Source organism: Hipposideros armiger, unplaced genomic scaffold (assembly GCF_001890085.2).
Source record: "Hipposideros armiger isolate ML-2016 unplaced genomic scaffold, ASM189008v1 scaffold_120, whole genome shotgun sequence".
NCBI lineage: Eukaryota > Metazoa > Chordata > Mammalia > Chiroptera > Hipposideridae > Hipposideros > Hipposideros armiger.
The window spans coordinates 1,222,391-1,233,161 of NW_017731470.1; the positions used below are offsets into that span (position 1 = coordinate 1,222,391).

The 10,771-nt window shown below is 42.0% G+C and overlaps 1 protein-coding gene across 1 annotated transcript in view; it reads right to left on the reverse strand.

Annotated features, from left to right (window-relative positions):
• The window catches only part of MAP3K5 (mitogen-activated protein kinase kinase kinase 5), a 203,596-nt gene extending 193,244 nt beyond the window's left edge, over positions 1–10,352 (reverse strand). The window contains exon 1 of the mRNA XM_019648088.1: positions 9,646–10,352. Within this exon, the coding sequence (XP_019503633.1) occupies positions 9,646–10,087 (442 nt within the window). The 5' untranslated portion in view covers positions 10,088–10,352. The remainder of the gene's footprint in view (positions 1–9,645) is intronic.
• Positions 10,353–10,771: the final 419 nt, after the last annotated feature.

The window sequence follows — 10,771 nt, forward strand, 5'->3', positions numbered from 1 at the left end:
GTGTGTGTGTATTGCATCTGCTCTTCAAATTCTCCTTTGAATGAATTTTAATATCTTATTGGTTTTCTCATTACATAATAGTTAAACATTTGACATTTGCCAACTTAGATTTTTGAAAATTCTAATTTAGCACTTATAATGAAAGAAGCACTTTCCCAGGAGGAAAAAGTGGTGTGGTAGAAAGGCACTTTTGATTTTGTCCAGAATAAGTTATTATTCTAATAATTAAATATTATAATAATTTATTTCTCTAAAAGAGAGAGAAGTGAAACAAATGTCAAAATGTTTAACAGCTATCATATTTAGGTAGTGAATGCATCCGTACTATATACTATTTTATGTACTTTAGGACCGAAATGCTTCATAACTTAAATTTTTTAAAGTGTTTAAAAAGAATTAGTTAGGTAGGGAAAATGGGGAGTACAAGGTAGTTCCTCCTGACTCCTTCCTTAGTGTTTTTCCTATGGAAACATATATGGTATGAGCCTCCATCCTCCCGCTGATGGCCCTTCTCTTTGGCCCTTCTTCAGTGCATCTATCACAGTAAGAAGCACAGAACTGAAATGCTGCGAATATGCTCTGACACAAGGGGAAAGCGATGCAGACTCAGGAGGCAGAATTTCTCAGGGAAGCAAGGAAACGAAGCATCCCCAGGCTGTGTTGTCAACCCAGCTCTCTGGCTCACCCCAGAGAAAGGCTTGGTCTGTCACGTGGCAGTCCATTTCACTCCCATACCCAGAAAATAGCCCACAACTTGCCTGGAGAATGACTAATTTATATAGCTCCAGGCCAAGCAACTGGCAACCAGAACTCAATCGAGGCTGTAAGCTCCTCCTTTGAAAAGTTAGTTTTTTGATGGATTACTTTACAAGACTGTTAACACGAAATCACTGGAATTCATTAGCAAGAGGGCACTAGATCCTAAGTGGCGCTACCATGACTCTTTCTCATAATAACGCTACATGGACCAAGATGTCAGAACTGATCCTCTTCAACAGCGTATGTGCTTCAAAATCTTTTTCACNAAAAAAAAAAAAAAGATGTTGAGTCTGCAAAACAAAGAGTGCTATACTACTCATCACCCTGGAAATATTTACAGACTGGGATTACTTTTAGAAGAAACATGAACTAATAAGTATTTTGTAGGAAAATAAATTGTCAGGATTTTTTTTTCTTATAAAAATCAGATTTTCTATATTTTGTGTAAGAAACCAAATCTCAAGGGGCATGTTTATCACCACAATTACCCTTTCAAGAAATATTTTGACTATTCACATTCAAATATTTAAATTCTAGGTAATAAGCAGACAAAGGTTAAGTAGTGATTCTCATTTATTCTCAAGTCAGACTCTACTAATATCCATAATTCTGATAAGTGCCAAACCCACCGGAAAGGAGAGAAGAAAGGAAGGGGAGGTGGGAGGAAGGAAAAGAGAAAGGAGAAAAAGGAGGGAAGGAATGAAGGAAGAAAGGAAGGGATGGAGGAAGGGAGGAAGGAAAATCCACACACCCCTGGGTGTAATAAATGACAATAAATGCCAAAAACCTGAAAACTGCAATCTATGGTTCACTGATCAGTACAATAGCCAATAAATAAGAAGCGAAAGTTGAGATCATACAAAAGAAACAGAAGGAAATAATTTTAATGAGAAAAAAAAGAATATCATGGACAGTTAAAACTAGGAAGAAGACCCAACTACCTTTCTGCAGAAATTAACAAGCCTAAAATTCATATGGAAATTCAAGGGAACCCAAATAGTCTTGAAAAAGAACCAAGTTGGAGGTCTCATACTTCCTTTTCAAAGTTCCTTCCTTTTCAAAATGTAATACAAAGCTAAAGTAATCAAGACTATGTGGTACTGGCATAAGGATAAACATAGATCAATAGAGCAGAACTGAGAAATAAACTCATATTTATAGTAAATTGGTTTTTGACAAGCATACCAAGAAAATTCAATAGTAAAAGAATGAATGGTCTTTTCAACAAATGATGCTGAGGCAACTGGATATCTGCATGCAAAAGAATGAAGGTGGACCCCTACCTTACATGATAAATAAAAATTAACTCAAAATGGATCAATGATCTATATTCAAGAGCAAAAACTATAAAACTCTTAGAAGAAAACATAGGTGTAAATCTTCATGACCTTCTTAGATTGGGCTATGGTTTCTTATATAAGATACCAAAAGTACAAGTAACAAAAGAAAGACAGATAAATTGGACTTCATCAAAATTAAAACCTTTGTGCTTCAAAGGACACTATGAAGAAAATGAAAAAACCGACAAATGTGAGAAAACATATGTAAATCATGTACCTGATAAGGGACTTATATGCAGAATATGTAAAAAGCTATTACAACTCAATAATAAAAAGACAAATTTTAAAATGGAGAACAGTTCTCCAAAGAAGATACACAAATGGCCAATAAAAGCATATGAAAAAATGTTCAACGTCATTAGTCATTAGGGAAATGCAAATCAAAACCACAATGAGATACCACTTCATACCCACTAGGATATCTAGAATGAAAAAGACAAATAATAACAAGCATTAGTGAGGATATGCATAAATTGGAGCCCTCAAACATTGTGGTACCAGAAAATGGTGCATCCACTATAGAAAATGGTTTAGCGGTTCCTCAGATAGTTAAACATAGAGTTACCATATGAGCCAGTAATTCCACTCCTAGGAATATAATCAAGAGAACTGAAAACATATGTCCATCCCAAAACTTATACATTCAGTTTTATTCATAATAATTTGTATATTGTAGCTTTATTCTGCAAAAAGTGGAAACAACCCAAATGCCCATGAACTGATGAATGGATAAATAAAATGTATTATATACCAATATATGGAATAGTATTCAGCCAGAAAAAGGAGTAAAAGACACNTGTTGGAAAATACTGATATAACTGGTCACAACCATTTTTACAGACTTGCTGTACAAAGGAATATAACTTCCTTCCTGTATGAATCATATACCAAAGGCAATTGCGTGCTTCATTGTTGATTACCTACTGTAACAGAAAAGGTTTGCTTTTTATGGAATGTTTACTCTTACCCTGTACAACTTCTGTGGCATTTAAGTTACACAGACCTGATCTTCTATGATTTTTTTGTAAGAGATGCTGGTAACATTTACATTTTCTCTCCTCCCACTGCCTCCCCTAAGAATATTACCACAATATAGCCTGGGTTATATATCTTTTACGTTTCTTTAGGGAAAAAAAACAAACAAAAAACAGAGAACAAAAAAAAACACTACAAAATAAAACTCACATAAGATGTAAACACTCACTTTACATTTTTTTTGGATTAGACAAAACTTTAAACTCAGCTATATTTCATACCCTTTCTTCTTCTCCAATAACCTGGCACATATTTTGATCAATATCTTTAGTCAGCATCTCCAGCCAGAGAGGGAAGCCAATACATGAAAGCAACTTAAGAAGCCAATGTATTAGAATCACCAGTGGGTTTTTAAATAATTAATAATTGCTTTGTTTTCCTATTTTTTCTTTCATGCCATGAATAACACTTGCAAAGTTAATTTTGCTCCCTGAAAATAAGAGTAACTTTCTTTAGTATAGCCAGTTTCCCCGCTTACCTATATCCAAATTATGGGACAGCAAGGCTGTTTTCAATATACCTTTTCCAAAGCTGTGGGTTTCTGGTTTCTTCCCAATATCCACATAGCTGTGGGTTCCCACAACTGTCCACTCCCACCTCATTTACCACACTCTCAACTCTCACCTTGCTCCATGTGGACTAGGGTGGTGTTTGAAGCAACCACCTGGGACAACTTACTTGAAAAACAAACACAGTTGCTAACTGTTAAGAGAGACTTGCACATTCATTGGGCTTTGTGCTTGTCAATCTCCCACTGCTTCATAAAGAAGCTGTGAACCAATTTTATCCTGCAAACCAGAAACAGGAACTGAATGGGCCTCTAACCAGGTCTCCAAAACAGGAAGCAGGGAGAGTCCCTGTAACCACCAGAGAGGAAGTGACCTGTAGCAGAGAACTCCCAGAAGGCTGGTACCACCAAGGCCACAGGTGAGACAAGGCCATGCTGGGCACTTACAATTAGGCTTCACCTAGAAGTAGAACCAACTTGAACTACTAGCTGATCAATGTCTTAAACAGAACACAGGTGAACGAGTTGAGGACAGAAACCAAGATCCCAGGATCCTGGGAAACAAGGCCGGTCATGACAATCTGCAGTTGATTAGTAAGAAACAGGTGCACTACAAACAAATTTACTTTGGGGCGTTGGCATTTTCTCTTTAGTTTTGCTTTTTTCCAATTTTCTAGTAAAGCTCTTTTTTGGAAAATTATAATTTTGCCTCCAAGAAAGCAAAAGGAAGAACAGTGCTTTGGGTTCACAGGGGATGGGCAGCAGCTGCCCCAATGGCAAGCCAGCAGAAAGTCAAAAGGCCAGAGAAAAACCATGCGTGAGGCACCATTGGGATATTCTTTTTTTAATTCCTTCCTAAACAGACTTTTTCCTAATAGTTTGTCTATGTTTGTTCTTTTGGTAATTTTGCTAAGGCTTGTTTCTGCCATGCAGAGGCAATGACTGCATGGTGGGAAGGAGCAGTAAGGTAGTTAAGGTCAGAGGTTTTCAAACACTGCTCTGTTGATTGGCACGATCAAGTCTTCACTCATCCATGGTGAGATGGGGAAAAAAATGAGTTTTCCATACATTTACTGTCTGCAAAAAGCTATACTTTACTCTAAGGTTATGACTTCCCTAATATAATACAATGATTTTTGGGGTTTTGTTTTTTTGTTTGTTTTGTTTTTTGTTTTAAGAAACAATGGCAGTAGATGGCTGGTTGTTGACTTTTCTCTATATATCCTTAATTGGAAAAATAAAATGTTAACAACACATGTCAGTCTTCTAATTTTTATTTTTCAACTGGCTCATGGGAACCACTATTTAGGAAATACTAACTTCACTCTCCCCCTCAAAGTATATGAGACCTTCTACATAAAAGTCTCACTGGACGTAGAAGTAGAAAATGCAGAAGTGAGCTTGAAGACTTTCAAGAACTTCTTAGTCTGTTAGACAGGAGACACAGGTTATGTTTGTTTTGTTTTTTTAACATGTACAATTGTAATTGCTAAGAAGCTGTGCTGGGAGCAAGTGGAACCAAGGCCCAGAAAGTTCAGGTGCCACTCCAGGGACATAGCCTAAGTGAGTGATTTTCATCACAAGCCCAAGGACAGTGGGACCATAATACAGATTAAAATATAACAGCTAAATTCTTAAAATTACAACCAGCATGTGTTTCTTTCCTGTTACCTACTGTTGCTACACGGTAAAAAGCCAAGATTGCAATCTGCAGTAAGCCTGGCTAAGAGAAAAGCCCAGGCGTATGTAAATGGCATGGAAAGGGTAAGCTGGCAGCTGACCTAATCCTGTGCCCACTGAGAGGGAGTGAGGTGGCCTTGAACTGACCAATGTCCCTGGGTCTTACATCAGCAGGAAGTCAAGGGCCATAAATAGAAGGCTAGGAGTAGAAATCTGAAAGAGGAGAAAGTGTTAATGGGATCCGTGCTGGCATGGCTTCCTCCTTCTGAGCATCCTTCTCCCCTGCCCAGCCTCCCTCCTCTTCCTATAGCCTCCCAATCCTTCCTTTGTCTCTGACCTCATCACAGCCCCTCCTCTCATCACCACCAATCCAAAGTTATGTTCCTACATCTAGCCAAGATGCTACCAGAAGCTAGGTGAAAGCAAAAGTTATGGATCCTAAACACAAGGACAAGTGTATTCAAAGTCCCACGTTTTAGGAACCTAATTTTCCTGAATGTTTAAAATGGTGGATGGGTTTCACATTCAAGTACACTGAGTTAACATGGCGTCTTGTAGGCTAATCCCACAATCTAACTACCATCTAGAAAACTGTTTCTAAGGCAAAGTGTGCTGCTGGTTCTAATCAGCAACCTTAAAGCATTTAACCTATATGAATAAATATAACCTCTTTATGTTCAGTTTTCTCATGAGCAAAATGGGGGAATAAAGCCTATTTAGGTACACCTCACAGAAATGATGTTCATTAAAAAAAATTTTTTGAGACCCTGCCAGGTGGGGGTCTGTCTACCTAAATGCAGCAGCTCTGTATCACTAACATCTGCATCAATGACACCTCTTAGCTTTTACAGAGATTTACTGCCCACAATGCAGGGGGCTGGATTTGTTAGCTTGGCATTTGCCACCTGAGTGATATAGTCTTGTATATATAAATATATTTTCATAAAAGCTTTGATAGAACATTAGTTTCCCCTCAGAACAGGAATGAAAGAACAAGTATAGTTAAAGAACAAACTAGATTACAGTTAATAATAATCAAATGGGAATTCAGTGAAAACTTAACTGTAATCTATTCTTTAAAAAGACGCCAGAACACAAAGATAGGAGAAGCGTGTAAATAATGCAACTAAGTTCTTATTCATTCCATTAAATTGAGCTATTTGAACACCAAAATTCCTTTTACGTGTTGAGGCCCACATTAAGTTGCCCATTAAGTTGCTTACTGTTCCATCTCAGTTCAGGTGTCACCTTTGAACCCGCCCCACCCACCAGTCTGATTCCAAAATCTGTTTCCTAGGCGTTCAAGGCATTCTGTATGGACCCTCTCAGAGGCCCTGCTATATAGCCAGGCTTTGAAACTGCCCTCCCCACCAACTCTGAACTCATGGGGTGGGGGACATGGCATATATAAGTCTATGGACTGAAATGATTCAGTTTATATTAGTAAAGTTCTAATTTTGAAGCACAGAATTTGACAGCTGAAGGGAGTCCGAGAAACCAATTATTCCAACCCTCCACTCTTTTCTGTGATTTGAAATGACTTGCTCCCAATCAGAGAACCAAGGACAGAATCCAGATCTTGAAACTCTTGTTCCAATGCTCTGTCCCAGCATGCCATGCGGCCTTACCTTTGCAAACTCACAGGATTAAATGAGGGAATCTTAGAAGCTTAGTTCAACTTCCCCCTCCACTTCCATCCCTGGTCAGTTAATAAGCCTTTGGAGGAGATGAAGGGCCTTGCTCACAATTACATGGTTCAGAACAGAGCCAGGATGAAAACTCAGATCTAAGTTGAGGGGCAGTGCTCTTTCCACTCTATCATACTGATTCCGCTTTCTAGTGGAAGGGGGTGAACATACAGCAAAGGTCAGCAGGGCCCCAGAGGCCAAAATCCTGCCAGGCCTGTTTTCGTACAGCTTACAAATTAAGAATGGTTTTTACATTTTTAAATAGTTGGGGGGAAAATTTAAAAGAATATTTTGTGAATTATATGAAATTCCAATTTCAGTGTCCGTTAATCAAGTTTTATTGGACAGCCAAGATCATTTGTTGAGGTGCTGTTTAGGGCTGCTCTCCTGTAACAACCTCAGAGCTGAGTAGTTGTAAAAGGCCTCCTGCAGAGTCTAAACTGTTTACCATCTGGCCCTTCACAGAAAAATCTGCTAAATCCTGATGGAGGAGGAGTTAAGTACTCTCATAGACATCAGAAGCAAACTTCTACTACCATTAAACTCAGCTGCCTTCAGATTAGGAAAACAAAGGGCTTGTACAAAACTGATACCCATCTTCATTGTGGCACATCTTCAGAGTTCATGTCACTCACATAAGCAGGGGTTAAACTAGGACCTGTGCAGGATGATGGAAGCAGTGGAATGGGACCCAGCTGGCCTATAAACACTGGTCTTCCCAGAGCAAGTCTCCCAGCTGTCGCACAACTGCACCTACATGGCTCATAAGGTCCCTACCAATTGTCATGTAAGTCCAAGATAGAGAGCTTCTCTTGACTCTTACAGAAAATCAGCTCAACTAAATGGAGGCAGTGAGCATGACCTTTTAGAGTCGGCTACTAGAAGTGGGTTCCCAGCACTGACCAATTACTACCTGAGTCCTGGGACCAGTTACAGATCCCTTGGTCTTCTCACCTAAGAAAGACGCAAGTAGGTACTTCCTTCACCAGCTTGTTTGGAGGATTAAATGCGATACAGTCCCTTCTCATCTTTTTCCCTTTCCCAGAGACAGTATTTGGAGAATAAACAGTAAGTGAGCCTTGAGAGAAGACTTTCAAATCGGCTGAGTTTAAGATATTTTCACAGAGCCCTATCAGTGCAGTAAAAATACTCTATTTGGCTGGGTGTTTCCCTCACATATCTTTCAGTTCTTCGAAGTTTCTTCCAAATTATAATCCAAAAATAAAAATGCTGTAATTTTTAGAAAAGTTATGTTTATGCCATTTTTATAGCAAGCCACCCAAAGAACCAAGCTACGATATATTGTACTCATGTTCAGTTATGAAGACCAAGACTGTAAAAAATACCAAGGTCCTAGTTTATTTAGTCTGGCTTCCTTAACATGAAGTTCTTGTTCTTAAAATATTCAGCTTGGACCGAATTCCAAAACTGACATAAGCCTACTTCAGGTGTTCTGAAGAGACTTAGAATCAGAACTGAGAACAAGATTAGAATATACTGGGTTGTCGGAAAAGTCATGACGCATTTTTGCAATGAAAAACATAGAAAAAATACATCATGACTTTCCTACAACCCAATAAAACCTTTTATGTGATCACAAATGCAAGAACCTTACTGTTTGAAACCATTAGACCAAATCTTCTGCCCATACTTATAAAAATAAACATGTATATATTCTCAATATTGGTTATACAGGGTGCTAATGGTTAATTTCAATAATGTTATTATTCCTAACATTTGCTAACGGACAGCTAATCGCTTCAGTCACTAGAACTACAATAATACTTTCTGAAATCTGTGACAGGTTGAAATACATTTTTTTTTCATGGATTATGCTAGCAATCATTTTAATGGCCAATTCAGTCTTGGCTGTCAAGACAGCGAATCAGCATTTTAAACAACGTTAAATTATACACTTTCCGGCCCATCATGGTATATGGGGTAATAAAAAACAGACCCTGGTTCTTTCACTGAAATCCTAACAAAGACATCACATAAGTTTAGTGTAACTTACAAGGTTATTACTTTTGGAATTACTTAAAAGTTCAAATTGATAAAAGATGGGAAATTCAAGCCACTAAACTTAAGAAAATGAGTTGGGAAGATCATGACATGACATGCAAATTCATATAGACACATTGCGTGCATACAGCTAGCTGTGTGGCATAAGTCTGTACTCTCAAAACTACACACATACACACACACAAATGAGAACGTCACCTCAAACAGTCACAGGTAGATACAGAAGGAAAATATGGGCCAAACCGAACACACGAGAAAGCAAGGCACTGAATGAAGGGCTGATTGGGGCCAGTATCTTGCACTGCTGAGGAACAAAAGTTCTTTATGAGGAAGACATGGACCCCAGGGCTCCAGCGCGGGCGGGTGGGTGTCATTCGGTCTGTCGCACAAATACACACAGGCTCTTGCACCAGCACCCGCTCTCGCCCAAGAGCGGCGAGCGCCAGAGGCAGTCGCGCAGCGACTGGGGCAAGCAGTAAATAAGTAGGAAGCACTCCTGCCGCCCAGAAAATTATTTTTTTTCCTGACCAGAAAAAACATTTTTAACCCCTCCAACGGCCAGGGAAAACATGGTCCCTGACCGTGGAGGATAGGGAAGGGGTTACACACGCACCTGCATTGTAAAAACGGTCCAGCACCGTGGTCTCCCCAAAGTCCAGTTTACCAAAATGTAGGGTCTCCAGGGTGGCGCCCACCGTTTCGCACGCCTCTCGCAGGCTCTGCAGGGCCTCGCTCTCGGCCACCACCAACTGCCCCTGGCTCGCTTCATTGATCACATATGCCACTGTGGTCCGTCGGCCGCCTCCGCCACCAGAGTTGCCCCGGCACCGGGTGGCGCTGCTCCCGGAGGTGGCAGCGGGACACCCGGTGCCAGGGGCGGCGGCATTCTCCACGTTCCAGAAGCTGCCCGGTGGCGGCGGTGGTAGCTGGTTGTCCTCGCCCTCGGCTGCCACTCCTCCCCTCCGGCAGCTGCCGCCTTCAGCGAAGGCACAGGGGCCCAAGGTGGCAAAAGGTGGCACGGAGAAAGTGATGCCCTCGCCCGCCTCCGTGCTCATGTCTCCCGGCCCGGCTGCAGCGGCGGCGGCGCCCCCGGACCAGCCGCACTGTCTGACCAGCCACAGCTCGGGGCTGCTCCGTGCGCGCCGGGCTAAGCAGCTGCCATCGCGCGTCGCGCCTTCCGCGCCGCGCCGCCGCCTCTTCTCAGCCGACCTCTCCCCCGAAGGGACACCGCCGCCGGGCGGCGGCTCGCCCCTCCTCGGCGCCTCCGTGGCCGCGCCGCTCGCCCGCTGCAGGGTGTAGAGTACAAGGGGTGGGGAAGCCGGGTTGAACTGGAAGGGACGGCGCTTCCTTTTCTTGGCGGGCGGACAAGTCACTCACAAACCTGCTCCGCGGTGCAGCTCAAGGGCGCCGCTCTTGAGGCGCGGCGTGCGCTGGCCACACGCAGCGCGGCACCGGCTCCTTCCGCGCAAGGCGCTCTGGGAGGGGCCAGGAAGAGCGTCCTCTGGGTGGGGTTACCTGGCCAACACCTTACGGGCTGGCACGCTCCATGGGCTGCGTCCCGGAACAGCGGTAGCTGCAGCCGAAAGGATCCGCCTCGCGGCTCAGCGGCAGTTTTCCTTCATCTGCTCTATTTCCTCTTCCTCCCCTGATCTTTTTCTTTCTATCGCCGCGGCCCCTTGGTCCCGGCGCCAGCCTTGCCGCTGGAGCCTCGGCGCTCCTTGCAGCCGCTCACCCTGTGG